This window comes from Pseudorasbora parva, chromosome 14 (assembly GCF_024679245.1).
Source record: "Pseudorasbora parva isolate DD20220531a chromosome 14, ASM2467924v1, whole genome shotgun sequence".
NCBI classification, from domain to species: Eukaryota; Metazoa; Chordata; class Actinopteri; order Cypriniformes; family Gobionidae; genus Pseudorasbora; species Pseudorasbora parva.
In genome coordinates, this window is record NC_090185.1 from 30,509,299 (window position 1) to 30,529,477 (window position 20,179).

The 20,179-nt window shown below is 40.4% G+C and overlaps 1 protein-coding gene across 1 annotated transcript; it reads right to left on the minus strand.

The window, feature by feature from the left end:
• Positions 1–679: 679 nt before the first annotated feature.
• Positions 680–17,089, minus strand: gtpbp2b (GTP binding protein 2b). The gene is made up of 12 exons (XM_067416202.1): positions 16,614–17,089; positions 15,985–16,011; positions 15,703–15,887; positions 13,102–13,207; positions 8,867–9,064; positions 7,906–8,080; positions 7,508–7,727; positions 7,167–7,302; positions 7,022–7,080; positions 4,133–4,304; positions 3,863–4,027; positions 680–1,668 (listed from the first exon to the last, which is right to left on the minus strand). Exons 1-12 carry the CDS (start codon positions 16,788–16,790, stop codon positions 1,480–1,482), a joined length of 1,809 nt encoding a protein of 602 aa, XP_067272303.1. The 5' UTR covers positions 16,791–17,089; the 3' UTR covers positions 680–1,479.
• Between the last annotated feature and the right edge of the window lie 3,090 nt (positions 17,090–20,179).

The following is a 20,179-nucleotide window of genomic DNA, read 5'->3' on the forward strand; positions in this document are numbered from 1 at the left end:
GAGTCGGTGGGCGGGCTTAATAATGACAGCAGAGTTGCGACAGTTCCGCACTAATTAAAAAAGGAAGATGTGTTCGGATTTTTGCCGACCAGATACGGCATGAGTTTAATCTGTCAACTAGCTCTGCTGGTGGGTATACGCATGGGGCTCAGCCACTGATAGTGCTCTGGTTGGTTGTAGTCCTATCCTATTGCATGCAGAGGGAGTTTGAAAGAAAAACGTTTATCCCGCCCCTCAAATTGAGCCCTGCAAATGATGTGTTCCTAGACCCAACATCTTTTGTCAGGCTAACACTAAGGGTGCTTTTACACTTGGTTCGATTGCCTGGACCGTAACCGGTGTTCGAATGCTCCCCCTCCCACTGCCCTCGCTGGACTGTGTTCATATTATATTTTTTGAGTCCGAATCGGGGTTCGTTTGCGTCAAAGCAGCAGCTATTTACCCGGTTGCTTAGCAACGACAGCGGGTGTGAAGGTGGCGAAATTAACAGCGTTGCTCCCGTCACTTTTATATTTTTGAACCGTTGGTTTTGTTACCAAATTAATACGTAATTCACGTCTTCGCGTCTATCGCGTCTTCGCATATCGCGTCTATCTGCCGCGAATGCACTGCAAGTGCTCTAAAGAACGCAGAAGATGAGCAGAAAGAGATCTACAGCTCTCTGCTTGCAGTGTCAGTGATGCTCATCAGGTAAGTGAGTGAAACACACAGAAAACACACATTTGATTTAAATCATACGTCATTAATAACGGTTCACTTCCGCGATTTAGTATGATTGCGTTCGCATCAGCATCGAACCATACCAGAGTTCACATGAACCGAACCCCAGACCAGCTTTTTAAGCGGACTCGGGCACGGTTCGCGGGTGCGCGCCCAACCTCGGAAGACCGCGTTTACATCATCCAAGCGAACCAAACTCAGACGTCAATCAAACCCGGGTGCGCACCAAAAGTGCTAGTGTGAAAGCACCCTAAGATTCTTGCTTCCAACTTTTCTGTGTAAATCTTAGTAAAAAAAGACACAAATCCAAAGTGAGTGCAGCCGATTTGCAATACTACAGATGATCTGAAGAAGTAATCCTACTGCTGAAAATTTTTCAGATGCTACAATTATTCTCTTATCTATAATGGAGTCGGCAGGCAGGAGTTTTTCCTGCAGAAATCTGCTCCAGATACCAAAACTTAGCGACTGGAAATCCCACATGCTTCCCTAAAGGTCAGCCAGCTTTAACGTAAGATGTGAGACGCACGTGTGCAAAATTAGGAGGGGTTTCCAAGCACCATTACACCCAGCAGACATATACTCGAATCGTTAAATCACTGTACCTCAACCCTGCAAATGTCACGGGAACGGAGAGCCTTTACACACAGGCGAATCTACAATCTGAGTGGAAATGAAAGGTGTATGATAAAACTAGGGGATGCAAACTCAAGGCAAGGACAGGTCAAATGTCCTCTTTCGGTCTCACTCCCGTCGTGTCTAACTGTGGTTCTGGTTGCGGTTCTGATCAGGCATGTGGTTCTGGGTGGAGGGTAGAAGGTGCGTCACGTGTCCTATGCCTTTTGTCACCCCCTCTCTAAAGAGGAGTTTGGCTCCCACGCGCAAGTACTCGGGGTGCTTCAAGAATCTGAAACACACTACGGCTCTCTCTCCTGTCCGCAGCTCCTCCTAGAGGACAAACAGACACATATACGTGATGAAACAGAGCAGCACTCTTCAGAACAGGGTTTGTAAAGACATGACTTCTTTAACGCAGACATGGGCAATGTTGGTCCTGGAGTGGTACTGTCCTGCAGACTTTAGCTCCAACCCTAATCAAACACACCTGAAAGAGCTAATCAATGTTTAGGATTACTAAGGCCAAAGCCACCTCAAGGCAAGCCTGCAAGGTTAGCAATAAAATCCTGCTAATGCTGCAGGGAAGGAGACCAGAGGCCGTAATTTTTAATGGGTGTCAATGAAGGAGTCTTCCCTACGCTGAATAAACTGCTTTTGTGGGGAAGCGGCTTATGAGTAGTTCACTTCAAAATGAACATTTCCTGATAATTTACTCACTCCTGTCTCATCCAAGATGTAATGTCTTTCTTTCTTTAGTCGGAAAGAAGTTACGTTTTTTGAGGAAAACATTCCAGGATTTTCCTCAACATAATGTATTTCAATTGCAACCAACGGACAGAAGGTCCAAATCAAGGGCTTCAGAAGTTTTGCGCGATCCTAGCTGAGGAACAGGGTCTTCTCTACCGAAAGTTGTTCTTGAGTCTCTTGTTTCTCCTGAACAGTTCAACTGCCCAACTTTCTTCAGAACAATCCTCCAGGTCCTGCAAATCCTTCAGTTTTCCAGTATCTACTGCATATTTGAACCCTCTCCAGCAGTGACTGTATGATTTTGAGATCCATCTTTTCAAACTGAGCGACTCAAAAACAACGATTCAAAAAGTTAAAACATTCACTGATGCTCCAGAAGGAAACACGATGCATTAAGAGCAGGGGGTGAAAACTTGAATTAGAAGGTAAATTGTACTTAATTTGTCTTCCAGGAGACATGTAAATATATTCTGTTGCTTCTGAAGGGCAGTACAAATTGAAAAAATATACATATTTAAAAAAAAATAAGACATATGTTGACATCTTCATCCTGTTCAAAAGTTTTAACTCCCTGCTCTTAATGTATTGCGTTTTCTTCTGAAGCATCAGTGAATGTTTGAAACATTTTTTTTCTTTAACACAGTAGTTGTGTTTGAGTCCCTGAATTGTCCTCAGTTTGAAAAGATGGATCTTAAAATCGTACAGTCATTGCTGGAGAGGGTTCAAATATGAAAAAAGGACCTGGAGAATTTCCCTGGAGAACATTGGACAGTTTGGCTGCTGAAGACAAACAATGGACTCAAGAACAACCATCACAAGACACACAAAAAAACAGCTGTGAAGGCTGAGAACGACACAGTGTCGAGAGTGAGAACGACAGTGTTGTGAGTCAATGGTTCATAAGCTTTTGAACGGGTCATTTTTATAAATTCAGCGCTTTTTTTGTGTCTTGTGGACTATCTGTAAAAAAAAAATATATATATATATATATATATATATATATTTTTTTTTTTTTTTAAAGTCAAATATCTTATTCAGGACAACACTAAATAAACAATCTCTTTCATTTTGTTAAAATTAATCACATTTTCAGAGATTCTGCATGTGGATCATATATTTTTCTTGCAACTGGACATTTTTCTTTTTTTGTGTGAAAATGACCGATGGTTTCGCTAGTTAAGACCCTATCCCTCGTCTGGGATCGTGGAGAGCCCTCTGAAGCCCTTCAAAGCCTTTTAAAACTGCATTGATCTGGACCTTCAACCCGTTGGTGGTTGCCACTGAAGTCCATTATGTGGAGAAAAATCCTGGAATGTTTTCCTCAAACTTATTTTCGACTGCAGAAAGAAAGATATGAACATCTTAAAAGAGATTGGGGTAAGTAAATTATCAGGAAATTTTCATTTTGAAGTGAACTAATCCTTTAATTAATCGACAGCCCACCAGCTAATCTTCAGCATGTTTGCTCTTAAACATTCGTTTTGGATTGATCTCATTTTAGAGTTTACACCGGGGGAAAAATGCTTTATAAGAGCTTGTTTTATAAGAGAAGTCACAAACTGTCCCACAAATCTGAACGAAATTCTATTTCAAGGTTGTTCAATGACGTGATCCAATTAGTCGTTACGCTTTCTCCAAATGTACAGCAAAGGATCCTCGTATCTCCCAATAATATGACCAACTCTGGTAAAGCTACAGGTGAGTTTTTTATGAGGGTTGGAGTGCGGCACTCCAGGACCAACGTAGCTTTTAATGTCAGGAAGCAAAAAATCCACACCTTCCCAAGAAGGCACTCCACCGTGGCGGTCTGCCTCACATTCCCCACATGCACCGTGACCTGGAAACCACGGCGGAATGTCTTGGCGTGGAACAGGAGGACAATGGCGGCCTCAAACTGCCAACAAATTGTAGGGTTCATTTTAGGACTCACCATGACCATGCCCTAAAAACACAAACACTCTTTAAAAAAAAGATCAAAGTGAAAGACATCATCAAGATATGGCTATGTGAAGTGTGTTCTCCTCTTGCTCTCGATTTGAGATCAAACCTTTCGTAGTAAAGATCGATCGAAGTTCCCAAGCGCAAGAGTGGCGGCCTGTCCGGCTCTCAGCACGCGGCAGCCGGAGCGATTCCTGTGAATGCTGCACACCTTTAACCTCAGGAACCTCCCATCATCGGTGGGACCCACAACCAGTCGGTCTCCTTCACGACACACACCACTGCGTGTGAATGGAAAGTCAATTATCAACTAGAAAAGGAAAGTTTTCAAGACAAATTGAATATTGTTTGGCTTAACCCTTATGGACATTGCTGTCCTTTTCAGTTTTGTTTTGTTTTTATAACTTTGCCTGTGGTAATGCTAACTGCATAAAATTTGCCACACAAAATTTGCAATTTGTGTATTTTTATTGTAATTTTAATATTTAACCACCATTTCCTTTAAAAAAAAAAAAACTATTTTGCACTAGGTACACAAAATACTCAAACTCAGGACCTTTTGGACAAAAATGTCCACATTGAAACCCATTAAAACTGCTATTTTAATCTTGTTGCCATTTAACTCTAAATTATGCATTCTTTGTTAATAGGCTTTTATTCTGTTGGCAAGACTTCAAATTAAAAAAATGGGGAAAAAATTACCAGATGGTGCTATTTTTTTCAGGTTTGGCATATAAAGCAAATACTCACTTTATTCGTGTTTTTTGTTTATGCGTATTATAAAGCCAATTTGATCAATTATGCAGCTATAACTGTGTGGGTGTGTCGGTATGGATGTCAGAGTGTGGTGTGTATGTGTGTAATAAAAAAAGTGTGTGTAGGTGTGCATGTGTGTGCTTATAATATATGAGAGAGAAAAACCTCTGGAACTGGAAATCACAAATCCAGCCACTGTGCACCAGTGGAGTTTTGCTGGCATCTAACGGGGAAAAGTTTGCACTGCGTCCAAACTAAATCTTACTGAGAGCTCATTTTTTGAGATATCAACCTCAAATTTGAAACAGCTTTTTTAGATTTATGGCTTTGATTTTCTAGTTTTAGAGCTCAACATGTTTTTGAAAATATATACAATGTTTTATAAAATCATTTTTCATCGTCGTTTGGCAGATTTTTCCTAATGAATGTCATTTCAATAGGAATCCATGCAATCTGGGATTTTGCATGAGGGCGAAAAATTTCCTCATGCAAAAGGTTCAAGTTGGTCACAAGGATTTGCCGTGTCAGCCAATAGAAGGCTTCTTGGTTTGAAAGTGACTGTCCTGTGAGCTGTGTTTCACACATCGCTAAACTACAAAAGATAATGTACCTTTTTTGCTGCTAAATTTTGCATATGTGATCACACCATTATGCAGTTAAAATCCTATAGAAAGAGAGATTCAATGTTGACATATTAAAGATGGGACTTTGAAAGCTCTGTTTTGGCTAGGGTGTTCTGGGAGGTTGATAGAGTGTAGAGAGTTGATCGAGTGATGTTAAGCAGTTGAAAAGCAGTTGCTACAATGCTAAAACATTGTTAGGTAGTAGATAAGTTGTTCTAGGTGGTTGCTAGGGTGTTGCTATGGTGTTCTAGGTGGTTGTTAGACAGTTATGACAGTTGCAAGAGTGTTTCTGGGGTGCTGAAAAGGCGTTTTGTTGCTAGGACAGAAATGTAGCTGCAAAGCAATTACTACAATGCTTAAACATTGTAAGGTAATAGATATGTTGTTCTGGGTGGTTGCTAGGGTGTTGCTTTGGTGTTCTATGTGGTTGTTAGAAAGTTATAAGATAGTTGCAAGTCTTTCTGGGGTGCTGCAAAAGCCTTTTGGTGCTAGGACAGAAATGTAACTGCAAAACAATTGCTACAATGCAAAAACATTGTTAGGTGGTAGATAAGTTGTTCTAGGTGGTTGCTAGGGTGTTGCTATGGTTGTTGTTAGAAAGTTATAAGATAGTTGTAAGAGTGTTTCTGGGGTGCTGCAAAGGTGTTTTGGTGCTAGAACATTGAAATGTAGCTGCAAAGCAAGTACTACAATGCTAAAACATTGTTAGGTGGTAGATAAGCTGTTCTAGGTGGTTGCTATGGTGTTGCTATGGTGTTCTGGGTTGTTGTTAGAAAGTTATAAGATAGTTATAAGAGTGTTTCTGAGGTGCTGCAAAGGTGTTTTGGTGCTAGGACATTGAAATGTAGCTGCAAAGCAATTACTACAATGCTAAAACATTTTAGGTAGTATATAAGTTGTTCAAGGTGGTTGCTAGAGTGTTGCTAAGCAATTGCTATGGTCTTATAGGTGGTTGTGAGAAAGTTATAAGACAGTTGCAATAGTTTTGCTTGTGCATTGCAAAGGCGTTTTGGTGCTAGGACATTGAAATGTAGCTGCAAAGCAATTGCTACAATGCTAAAACATTTTTAGGTAGTAGATAAGCTGTTCTGGATAGTTGGTAAGGTGTTGCTAAGCAGCTGCCAGGGTGTAATGGGTGGTTATGAGACAATTGTAAGATGTTTGCAAGAGTGTTATGGGTGGTTGCTAAGGTGTTTTGAGGGGTTGCAAGGGCATTGTCATGTAGTTGCAAGTGTCTTTTGGGTGGTTGGCTTACCAATTCACTAAGGTGTTCTAAATGGCCGCTAGGGCATTTATATATGGATGCCAATTAGGCAGTTGCTATAATGCTAAAATACTGCTATGTAGTAGATACATTGTTCTGAGTTGTTGCTAAGGTGTTGCTATGGTTTCATAAGGTGTTCTAAATGTTATTAGTGCATTGCCAGATGGTTGCCAGGCAGTTGCTTCAGAGCTAGGGCATTGCTAAAGTGTTCTGAGTGGTTGCCAGGGTGATGCTGTGGGGTTACTAGGGTTTAATAAATTGTTCTAAATGGTTGCTTCTGCATTGCTAGGGGGTTGCGTCACAGAACAGACAGACAGACAGAGAGACAAGAGGGACACAACAGATGTGGACGGACCTGTACAGTGTTCCACCAACTACTGTCCCCACGTCAGGAACACTGTAAATCTCATCCACCTGCAAGAACACATCACTTTGACATTAACTTGACATTAAATTGACATTAGCACAATATATGCATGTTGGTTAAAGAGTGATTGTACCTGGAACTCCGTGAGCTGCTGCATGAGCTCCTCTTGCTCTTTGCTGTTGCTCAGAGGAGGAAGAATGTTAAAAAAGACCTTTAAAAGGTCCAGATTCTCCCCAGATACACTGGAGAGGGTGAAGATGGGCGTCACACTGTGGGGAGAACGATACATGACACACACACACACAAACTAGTGTTGAACAACTGTGATAGGGTAGTTTGTAGGGTTCTAATGTATACATATTATAAATCTTAAACGTACAGTACCAGCCTGTTTAACGGTAAGGCTCAGAAAAAAGGTGGAAAGTAAATTTAACAAACATGCATAATAACCTCTCTTCTCATACACACATGTACCTGGAGGATTGTGCGAACTGCTGTGCAGCGGTGACGGCGTCGTCAGGGTTGGCCACCACCATGGGGACCTTGTTGCAGCCGGGCTGTTTGAGCACTCTCTCCAGCTGACGGACCGTTTTCTCCACTGTGCTTTTTCCACAGAGGTCCACTTTACTCACCACGATGAATATGGGCACCTTCAGCGCCATCGCCAAACCCAGGTGCTCCCTAGTTGTGCCAGCTGAGAGAATTTACAGCATGAGATAAAAAATAACTACATTTTTATTGAATTTATAGTAAATATTTTATATAATTAAATATTTATTATATAAAGGTGAGTTCCACCTTTTATTGCTCACTCATTAAACATGTTCTAAAAACTTTTAAATCAATATAAATATATATACGTGAATACTAACCAATGCCAGTATTGGCTCCCACCACCAGCATGGCAAAGTCTGGACAGTAGCTTGTCAAACCAAATATGGTGGTCTTCAAGTACTTATAATGACCAGCCAGATCAATAAACGTGATCATCTTAGAAGAGCTCTCACAGATCTCCTCTGCTGTACGGGAGTCACTGTAGTTTACAACCTAAATCCATGCAAAAGACAATTATTTCTCAAAACAACATGCGTATATGCTAGCAAGTAAGAGGTTGTTGGTTTAAAGGGACAGTTCACCTAAAAATTACCCATGATTTACTCACCCTCAAGCCATCCTAGGTGTATATGACGTTCTTCTTTCAGACAAATACAGTCGGAGTTATATTAAAAATGCCCTGGCTAATCCAAGCTTTATAATGGCAGTGATTGTTGCTTCGTTTTTGTAGTTCATAAAACTGCATCTATCCATCATATAACTGCTGCACACGGCTCCGGTGGGTTAATAAAGGCCTTCTGAAGCAAAGTGGCGCATTTGTGTAAGAAAAATATCCATATTTAAACCTTTATAGACTAAAATAACCTTACAAAAGTCGACTTTGAGTAACCCCTGATGTGATGTGTAGGTGCAGGAAGCTAGCTATTTTAGTCTATAACGTTTTAAATGTGGATATTTTTCTTACACAAATACGTCACTTTGCTTCACAAGGCCTTTATTAACCCCCAGAGCCATGTGGAGCAGTTATATGATGGATATATGCACCTTTATTTAAAAATAAAAAATGAAGCAACAAACACTGCCATTATAAAGCTTTTAAGAGTCAGGACATATTTTTTAATAGAACTCATGCACACCTAGGATGGCTTGAGGGTGAGTAAATCATGGGCTAATTTAAATTTTTTGTTGAACTTACCCTTTAAATCTCATTTAATGCTCTACTGAAAAAAACGCTCCAGAAATGAATGTGTACTTTTGGGTTTAAAACACTTGTCTCACCTCTCCTTTGCTGTTGAAGCCAAGAATCTCAAAGCTGATGCTGGAGGTGCGTCCGGTTTGAATCTCATGCAGGTGTCTAAAGAGGTTGAGTCTCGCCCTGCCACGTCCGTTATCCAGCTCGCCTTGAGTCAACACCCCCAGGAGAGTTGACTTCCCAGAGTCCACATTACCCAGAACAGCCACGCGAAGATCCAGGAACTACACACAACAATTTGATATGCATACATTGTTTGGGGCTGTTTACGCAAAACGATTTTCAACTAAAAACAGAAAACTTATGTGTTTTGGCCGTTCATTTGAGAAGGGTCTGACTGCAGAGCCACAGAGCCAAAGTGTTACCCCAACCACAGTTTTACCACAGCAGTTCTGACCGCGCATGCGCATTGCGTCGTTATGTCTTCGAGATGAATGCTACGGCACTGGAAGGGAATAAAACTACAATTTTATTTATTTATTCAAAAAAAGAAAATAACAGCAGGAGCAACAATAATCAAAAGATAGTTTTAGGACAGAATTAAGATTTAAAAATGTATCAGCGTGCTGTGAAACCGCTGTAGTGAAACTGCGCATGCGCGGGGCAAAACCGCTGTACGCGGGGCAAAACCGCTGTAGTGAAACTGCGCATGCGCGGGGCAAAACCGCTCTGCAGACAGATATTATTGGTTCATTTACACAACAATGGAGATTTGTGGGCCTGAAAATGCAAACTGTTGAAAACGCAAAGTGCAATTTTTTTTAAACGTTACCATTATCGTCTCCATGTAAACTACAATGGACGGTAATGCTACGCCGAGCGAAGCATTATAGCATTAGTAGCATTATAACATAACAATCAACACACTCAAATGTATCTAATATGATAAAACAGCGCTGCGTTACCACACATACACAAGCGGAAGAAGCGGAAGCATTGTGTGCAGCATAATAAAATCAAGGTATCATTAAGCTACGCCTTTGTTTTGAATAAGCGACCTCTAGTGGCGAAAAATTCCATATTACGGATTTAAAAATAGGTTACACTTTATTCCTAGATGTCATTATTAGAGTGTAATTATATATTCAAGAACTGATTAATATTAACAACATGTACTTACTATAGGGTTAGGTTAAAATTAGTGTTTGGTTACTAGGGTTTTTTAGCAACATGTTCTCCAGCCAATATGCCAATATAGATTTGAGGCAACGTGGGGGAGAGGACGCTGGCGTTGTCTGTTCGCCACTTCTCCACCCACAAATCATGTTAATGTACTATTAGATTTAGATTTTATTTTATTTCCTTATGTTTGTGACTAGTCTAACAGTCAGAGCTACAATTGGGACTGTTGCTGATTGCTGGCAGCCACTGAGAGGACGTTGTTCGTCTCTTCGCCGTTTTCCACCGCTTCTCTGATGTTTATGTTTGAATTGCTGCGGTTGGTTCTGGTTTGGAGGACATTTGATGTTTCTCGCCGCGGCTGCTCACTGGTGGTCTCCCTTGGGCTTAAGCTGCATGGTGGCCGAAGTTTGCACCGGGCAAGCGTGATCCGGGCCATCGTCATCGGCGTCCGGCATGATGTTGGGATGTTCCGCTTCTCGGCTGCGCCGCTGTTCCGTCCTGCATTGCGGCCGTGGAGCGGCTTGGACTTCTGCGCCGACCCCGGTGTGTCCACAGAAGTGCCCGGAAAAATGTTCTGCCTCCTGCATGGTGCTGCGGCGATCCCCATCGTTTGAATCGTCATGAAGACCCATCATCTGGTCTTCAGCTGTCGTGCCTCGGCGATGTCATCGGGACACTGCTGCTGGGAGAAATCTGAAACATGGAGTGGACCACAGAGTGCTGCGGAGCTAACAGAGACTTCCACCATTAGCTCTGTTTCTGTTCACCATCAGCTCTGTTTCTGTTCACCATCAGCTCTGTTTCTGTTCACCATCAGCTCTGTTTCTGTTCACCATCAGCTCTGTTTCTGTTCACCATCATCAGCTCTGTTTTCTGTTCACCATGGGGTCTGTTTCTGTTCACCGTCAGCTCTGTTTCTGTTCACCATCAGCTCTGTTTCTGTTCACCATCAGCTCTGTTTCTGTTCACCATCAGCTCTGTTTCTGTTCACCATCAGCTCTGTTTTCTGTTCACCATCAGCTCTGTTTCTGTTCACCATCAGCTCTGTTTCTGTTTCACCATCAGCTCTGTTTCTGTTCACCATCAGCTCTGTTTCTGTTCACCATCATCAGCTCTGTTTTCTGTTCACCATGGGGTCTGTTTCTGTTCACCGTCAGCTCTGTTTCTGTTCACCATCAGCTCTGTTTCTGTTCACCATCAGCTCTGTTTCTGTTCACCATCAGCTCTGTTTCTGTTCACCATCATCAGCTCTGTTTTCTGTTCACCATGGGGTCTGTTTCTGTTCACCGTCAGCTCTGTTTCTGTTCACCATCAGCTCTGTTTCTGTTCACCATCAGCTCTGTTTCTGTTCACCATCAGCTCTGTTTCTGTTCACCATCAGCTCTGTTTTCTGTTCACCATCAGCTCTGTTTCTGTTCACCATCAGCTCTGTTTCTGTTCACCATCAGCTCTGATTTCTGTTCACCATCAGCTCTGTTTTCTGTTCACCATCAGCTCTGTTTCTGTTCACCATCAGCTCTGTTTCTGTTCACCATCAGCTCTGTTTCTGTTCACCATCAGCTCTGTTTTCTGTTCACCATCAGCTCTGTTTCTGTTCACCATCAGCTCTGTTTCTGTTCACCATCAGCTCTGTTTCTGTTCACCATCAGCTCTGTTTTCTGTTCAGCATCAGCTCTGTTTCTGTTCACCATCAGCTCTGTTTCTGTTCACCGTCAGCTCTGTTTTCTGTTTACCGTCAGCTCTGTTTTCTGTTCACCATCGGCTTTATTTCTGTTCACCATCAGCTCTGTTTCTGTTCACCATCAGCTCTGTTTCTGTTCACCATCAGCTCTGTTTCTGTTCACCATCAGCTCTGTTTCTGTTCACCATCAGCTCTGTTTCTGTTCACCATCATCAGCTCTGTTTCTGTTCACCATCATCAGCTCTGTTTTCTGTTCACCATCAGCTCTGTTTCTGTTCACCATCAGCTCTGTTTCTGTTCACCATCAGCTCTGTTTCTGTTCACCATCAGCTCTGTTTCTGTTCACCATCAGCTCTGTTTCTGTTCACCATCAGCTCTGTTTCTGTTCACCGTCAGCTCTGTTTCTGTTCACCATCATCAGCTCTGTTTTCTGTTCACCATCAGCTCTGTTTCTGTTCACCGTCAGCTCTGTTTCTGTTCACCATCAGCTCTGTTTCTGTTCACCATCAGCTCTGTTTCTGTTCACCATCAGCTCTGTTTCTGTTCACCATCAGCTCTGTTTCTGTTCACCATCGGCTTTATTTCTGTTCACCATCAGCTCTGTTTCTGTTCACCATCAGCTCTGTTTCTGTTCACCATCGGCTTTATTTCTGTTCACCATCAGCTCTGTTTCTGTTCACCATCAGCTCTGTTTCTGTTTCACCATCAGCTCTGTTTCTGTTTCACCATCAGCTCTGTTTCTGTTCACCATCGGCTTTATTTCTGTTCACCATCAGCTCTGTTTCTGTTCACCATCAGCTCTGTTTCTGTTTCACCATCAGCTCTGTTTCTGTTCACCATCGGCTTTATTTCTGTTCACCATCAGCTCTGTTTCTGTTCACCATCAGCTCTGTTTCTGTTTCACCATCAGCTCTGTTTCTGTTCAAAATCAGCTCTGTTTCTGTTCTGTTTTCTGTGTTGGTTGATTGTTTGTAGTATTCTATATTTTTACTTGTTATTCATTTTTTGTTGTTATCTTAAATGGAAAATCTTAATGGAAATATGACAAATGGTGGTAAAAAGTCCACACATTGCATTAAAATGAACACGCATTTTGATTGGTAACGATAGTTCGACGTAACACGACGCTGTAATTTTTTTTACGCCAGCTAGAGGCCACATGACTTTAAAACGTAAATATAGGCCGTAAAAAGGTGCTTGAAAAACGACCTATAGAGTTGTATTTTTTTGGAGGACAGTTTGGTTTTTAGGGTTAGTTGCATGTTATTAAGTACATGCAACATATGTAACAAGGACAATAAAATAAAGTGTTACCAAAAAATGTTCATTATAAAACGGGTGTATTCAGGAAATTCAGGTCACTGTATGTGCGAACTAAAAAAAATGAATGTTGTGTGACTAACCCTAACAACCACAATGGAAATTGAACGAAAACTAATTGAGGCTTGATGAGCTAACCTGCTGGTCATCTGGAACTTTCCTCACAAGAACTTCTGCGATTTTCCGCCGAGATCTGTCGCAGTCCACCTCCCTCTCTCTCAGGAGTGTGATATCAGCTCCAACCCTGCGCAGAGTCACAGAGTCTTTCAAGAGAACACAACACGCCTGTAAGCCATTTCCTACACATTGAGATTAAAAAATTTAAGAAGACATATTGTGCCCTCTAACAAAGTCTTGATTTTGTTTTTGGGCTCAACTAGACTTGAATGTTCATGCTTGAATGTTCAAAAAACACATTATTTTCCACATATTTGATATTGTTGCAGCCCCTCTCTTCCCAGTCTATCAGTAACGCTCTGTTTAGTTCCCGTCTCAATGAAGCCCCTCCTTCTAAATGTGCAATGTGCTCTGATTGGTCACCTGGAACAGTGATTGGTCAACTGCTTTGAGCATGTTTAGAAAATGTTACTCAGGACATGCTATCTGACAACATAGGATTCCATTCATTATGCTAAGCTAGCGGCAACCCTGCCAAAACTAAAACAATGCATGCACTGAGACAAAAATGCATTTGCCCACGTATCTAAATGTAGGAAAGAAGTTGAATAATCCCTATTTCTAAAAACGGTTCCTTTAAAAGTCTAGACCCTGAATAGAAGACAAACACGTTTTTTAGATCTATTTCTAAGAGAAAAATAATAATTTTATAATCGGATCAATACAGTATTTAATTTTTCCAGATTACGTGTTATCGTTACTAAAGCGGCCACCTCTCGCAGTTTAACTGCAATTCCTCGACTGGCCCCTAGGGACAGGCTCCAGAAGGGAGCAGAATATCATTGAGCCCCATGTTAAAATGCCCAACTTTACAGCATAAAAAAAAAACATGTTTACAGCGTGGTACAAATTGGGGTTTTGGCCTATACAGCTAATTTGCCCTTCATGACAACTGTGAGGGGTGAATTTTTTTATTACTCATTCGTTTACACTATATAAAGCCTTAAAGTTCTGCATAATAAGGCCATGGTCACTTTGGTTGACAGGTGGATGGCCATTTATCCGCTCATTGAGTCACCTCAGCTCCACCCACGTCCCGCCTCTTTGCCCATTTTCTGTTATCCGAGAGTGACTTGCAATGATGTGTTGCCAAGATGGCAACGGCCAGCTCGCCTCTACTTTACGCTTCAGAACTGCACTTCAGAATCCAATGGGTGACGTCATGGACACTACGTCCATATTTTATTTACAGTCAGTGGTTCCCAATAAACACAGGACGTTTCCCTAACGTTCCCATATGGTTCCCGTTTGGTTATTTTTGTGGAGAACCAAATAAGAACGTTCTGGGAACGTTCTCTATTGGTTGTGTTTTTGTAACCTACAGAGAACCTTCCCAGAACGTTCCCTGCAGGTTATCTTGGGGTTTTATTTTTATTACCTACAGAGAACCTTCACAGAACGTTCCCTGCAGGTTATTTTTTAGATTTTATTTTGTATAATATATATGCAGGGTATTTGTATATTTCGTTGCTGCACGCCTCCAATCAGCACGCGCTTCTCCAGCACACGCTTTTTTCTGTCTTCTACAGAAAGACGCGCCCTCGCGTAATTTAAAATATAACGGTCATTTCATTTTTTTATCGACTGACTGACATTAGTTTATCGATCTTTATTAAATAATAAGTTATAATGAATAAATATAGGAGTGTAAATAGAGTTATTTTAGAGAGATTTTACACGTAAACGAAGACAACATGATGTTAACCGAGATTTTTTTGTTTACTGACCAAAAGAGAGAAGTTGGCTACGTCCCATTAATTCAGTGGTAAGAAATTAATGAAATGTTATCAGTTAAAGTAATATTTATTCATTTTTTTAATGTCTGTGAATAAAATTTATATTTTAAACCCATATTTTATTGTGTTGAAGTCATTATTTGGCACTTAACATAAAACCTGGTTGTGCAGTGTCAATGACAGGCCTACAAGTTACAAAACGTACATTAATGCATTACATTCAATCTTATTTAATCCTCCATATGAAGGCTTATGTGCTTGAAATATTTATATTGATTAAACAAGTTCAAAACATGACATGGTTTGTAGTAGCCTACTAGGCTGATTACGTCCATTGATCCGTCTTCCATGCCGCTTAACGGGACGCGAGTGCTGGGCTATTACTGATACAGCAGGGTAAATGAATGGAGGAAAGAGGTTAGGGGAACGTTCTGGGAAGGTTAGGGGAACGTTCTCCAAACCAACAGGGAACGTTCTATTTACGTAAAGAAAACTTTCCTGGCTAACCAATAAAGAACGTTAGGATGTCTGTTCTGGGAACATTCTGAGAACGTTCTGGTAACTAGAAACTAACGTTCCCAGAATGTTCTGGGAACCAAAAATTGTTATCTGGGTTACTGCCCAGTGTTCGTACCCCAAAGGAACGAAACAAGAACTCTAGACTACAATGGAGAGGCATTTCAGGGAGTGAATATAGAGAATAACTCCTGACTTTGTGCTTTTAAGCTTAGCGGACTGTTTTCATCCTCAAACAGCAACATTACACACCTAAAAAATTGTAAAAAAGCATTAGAGATCCTCTTTAACTAATTAGCTGAATACATACTTTTCTGCCATTCTGCGAAGAGTCTTAAGCGACGCTTTCATATCTTCTTCTGTAAGTCCAACCAGCAGACCATTATCCTCCACCCCAATCTGATACACCGCCTCCCCCCGGCCCTCCTGTAGTCGCCATTTCAACTGCGTGGCCAAGTGCTCAAAGCGGTACTGCGTGGGGTTTACCAGCTTCAACTGGGTGAAAAAGACAACATTAGATGAACTGTGATGATACAATTAAAAGTTGAACATTAAATCACTAAATCAGATTGTGATTGCAGGGTTTGCATACCTTGTATTCAATGTTCCCCTCTTCAGCCTAAAAAACAATAAATGTAATAAAAATACACATAGTCTTTCTTTGCACATATTTTTATTGACTTAAAACAAAAAATACTACAAAATGAACACCTGCAAAAATGTTTTTATTTGGCATTGCAGTGTTACTCTATTTAGATTTGACATACTATCATCTAACCTAACATAATTATTATAACATATCTGTTCTTACTCAAAAAAGTGCAGTTTGGCCTGTTAATTCTGTCAGGAGACTTGGCTTTCTCTAACCAACAATTATTAGTATTACTGTAGTACATTATGCACTAGCCATCAAAAAATAAAACTACATTTTTAAAAAAGCACACAGAAAACTTCATACACTTTAAATTGCTCCCATATTCATGATTTTACAGTACCATCAACAACTGTACGATATTTTGGAGAGTTCTCAATTTTGTGGATTTAAAACATCAGTACTTCGCGAGCAGCGAAACACATTTTTAGTTATAAATATACTATTCAACTATATTGTAGAACAGTGACTGTTATACACGAAATTCGGTCTGATATTGTGTTATGAACTGTCAGTGGCAATCATCACCGCTGGCTAATGGTTAGCATCCGCCAAAATACATCTATTACCTCCGGTGGTAGAAACGGCGGAGGCTCGTTGGCCTTCTTGCCCCTCCGTCGCTTCCCTCTTTTGCCTCTTCTCGTCCGTGACTTCTTCTTTGGTGCGTTTTCTATCCCGCATTCAGCTGCATTCTGCGGTTTCGCTGCAGGCTTGATGCTGCAGTGCTTTGCAACCTGCACATCCATAGCTCGTGCGCATATAAGGGAGATTTAAAAAGCTTCGGTTTTAAACTAAAAATGTTAATAATATGTGTCTTTAAAATGCGCCTCTCTGCTATAAACAGAGGCGACGCGCTTTCTTTCATTGAAATGATTTACTATTGCACTGGGATACGCGGTCTGGGAGCCATGACCACAGCGACATCCTCCTCCTCAGCAGAGCCCGCCTCCAGTACTCGTCAGCCGCTCGTCATCCACCTTCCGTTTAATCTGTCGAGCGCAAACTGTCTCTATTATCTGCGATTCAGAATATCCCTCTATGTACATCCATCCATCCATTCATTCGTCTATCTATCTATCTATCTATCTATCTATCTATCTATCTATCTATCTATCTATCTTGATCCGCCCGCCCGTACATCTATCTATCTATCTATCTATCTATCTATCTATCTATCTATCTATCTATCTATCTATCTATCTATCTATCTATCTATCTATCTATCTATCTATCTATCTATCTATCTCTGTCTGTATGTATATATATATCCAGCCTGCAGGAGGCGCAAGAATATAGTTTTTCATTTTAGAGTCATTTTTCCCAAAAGAAATCGAACTGTGCGCTCATTAAGAATAATAATGATTATGGCATTTCTACTGCCAGGAATAAAGACATGTGATTAGTCCAAAAACTTCTCAGCTATTCATAGAACATGTGAGTAGTTCTTCCTGCGTGAAACCCACAAGACAGCAAAGGAGGAAATCTCGCGTGAAAACTACACTATTGATAACATGTTGCTCGCCTGGCCTCTGAGAACAGGCCATTATTCTTATGTATTTAAAGTAATAGTACATCAATAATAAATAGTACATCGATATCAGTAATAAAGTAGGCCTACATCAAATTAACAACATGCGCGGTCTCTTACTGAACTTAGACATGGCGTCCCAGTATTAACTTGCTGACATTTAAAGCCATAGTTCATGCAAAACTTGTCATTATTTAACCGTCCTGGCACCAACACAGTGTCTTTAAAGTGATTTTATTAAAAGCCTCTTTCAACAAAACACAAAGCAACAACAACAGTATGACATTTAAATGACCTGTACAATTAGGGTTCTCAAATCATGCATCCATTACATTACAATGTCATAGCAACAAGTTCATTAACATTATCAGCTTCATCAATGGCATTTACCTTACACCTTACCAAAGAGATAAATCACACTTAGTTCTGTTTGGGTTCTATACTCTCTCAAACCCAAATTAGACTAGTCAACTTGAACAACAATTGCTAAAATAAAGACAGCACATATCATTCACTTCTACGGCACGGAAAAATTATTATTAATAATAATAATAATAATTTAAAAAATATAATAATAAAAAAAACAAATAAAAAAAACACATCAGACACTGATATTTGAGGATGTAACCCCCAGTATACCTTCATCCTTACCTTTTTAAACATAATCTCTTGTCTGTGCCGTGATGGTCCCTGGTGGCTACATCCTATAAAAAAACAAGCCCTATTGCATGAAATGTAGGCCACGTATTATCATAGCGCTAAGCTACCTCTTTAGGAGAAACCATCTTGCATTGTTTCACACCATAGCAACATCTATTTTCTAACATTACGAAAGGTAAACGAAGACTCGACTGTTTGTGGAACACTTTGTAGGCAAAGGGAACAATTAGGGGGTCGAACGGAGCAGCTAAATACAACACATGCTTCGATATTAGAAATATTTCTGTACAGATGAACCGAACGTGGCGCCCTCCGTGGGGCAGCACCAGGGGTAATGTTCACAACATGAATTATTTCAGACCTGGGATAACCGTTTGACTTTGATGGACAAAATTAACGAGTTAGACAATATTTTTGAAAGCCGGTAAAGTAAAGTTATTAAAGAGTTTATATATATATATTTATATAGATAATTAAAATTGTCAATATTTGTAAATAATTTTAGGAAAAACGTTATTAAAAAAGCCATTTTTCTAAGGTTCATTTCTCCCTAAAGGCACAGTGATAGAGTAAAAGTGCTCCATTAGAGGATGGCTATATGACTACAAGTGGAACTTAATTGTGTTCTATAATTAAATCTTATAATGAGGTTTGCCTTTGTCCTCCGGAGGAGTCTGACATTTTATCATCCTTCAGTACAACCAAGTTAGCTGCCATAAACAGTGTTAACATGTTTCTTTAGGCCTAATGTGACAGGTTTTAATATTGCTTGCTGGACTGCCCAAAATAAGCCTGTTAAAAGCTTCCCACTATTCTAAAATAATAAAGTTACACAATGACAAGACTAAACCCTTTAGCTTTCAGTAAATTTTAAATAATTTCCCCTCAAAAACGGTATTCATGTACTCAGTTTCTTGTATTTTCCAACCTTAAAAGATGATATTTAGCAGAATGTCCAAGCAACTCTATATTTCTTATAATGAAAGTGAATGGTGACCAAGGCTGTCAAGCAAACTTTTCTATTATAGATTGTCTGAATTAGTTCAACCATAACGTTATAAAGCGACAAGAATACTTGAATAACAAGCCGGCGTTCTGACGTAGAACCCAGAAGCACACTGTACTATGTTTGCTATGTGAACAACGTCGGAGACTGACACAGATGAGAAGAAATTGGGTTTTGTTTTGTTTTTTGAGCAAAAAGAAATTCTTATCTTTTCATAAGATTAAAGCTTGGTAAATACTCCACAAGAACAAAGGCAATTTTTCGTTTTTTTCGAGGTGGCAAGAACAAGAACAAAAGTTTGTCCTGGCCAGTACATTCCATACTTCACGAATAAAGCAGGTGCCAACCAAATCCGTTTCTCCAGGGTTGATTAACTCCGCCCACTTAAAATTTCGGACCAATAACATAATAGTTCTCGGACACCCACAAGAATAAGTGCTGCACAGATGATGTGTCGAGAACAAGCTGCGAGAACTCCCAAACCAGGGCACAACGTTCTCGCAGTCCTAGGAGCGAGAACTTTTTTTTATGTTTTTGCGGAGTGTGTAACAGCCTTAAGGTTGGTTGAACCACTGGAGTCCCATAGACTATTTTAACGTCTTTACTACCTTTCAGGACCTTGAAAGTGGTCATTGTGTCCCTATCTATAAAGGGGTCAGACAGCTCTCGGATTCCATCAAACATATCTTAATCTGTGTTCTGAAGACGAACGAAGGTCTTACGGGTTTGGTATTTACTTACGGGATTAATTAATGACAGAATTTTTGGGTGAACTAACCCAAGTGAAGAATTAGTCATTTTAGTCCAATCTTCACACACAGCTATCGGATGACTTCATACAACTTGGAATACAGCCCACAAGTCATTTGCCCCTTTTTTTAGTTTTACAGCTCCTGTTCCCCATCCACTTTCACTGTATGGAAAACAGCATCAACATGCTG

Excerpts from the sequence above, each read along its gene's own strand:
- gtpbp2b (XM_067416202.1), bottom strand. The coding sequence starts at position 16,790 with ATGGATGTGCAGGTTGCAAAGCACTGCAGCATCAAGCCTGCAGCGAAA. Across the intron at positions 16,012-16,613 it reads CGCCGTTTCTACCACCGGAG|GCTGAAGAGGGGAACATTGA; the intron begins GTAATAGATGTA and ends ATTGTTTTTTAG. Across the intron at positions 7,081-7,166 it reads AGCAGCTCACGGAGTTCCAG|GTGGATGAGATTTACAGTGT; the intron begins GTACAATCACTC and ends GTGTTCTTGCAG.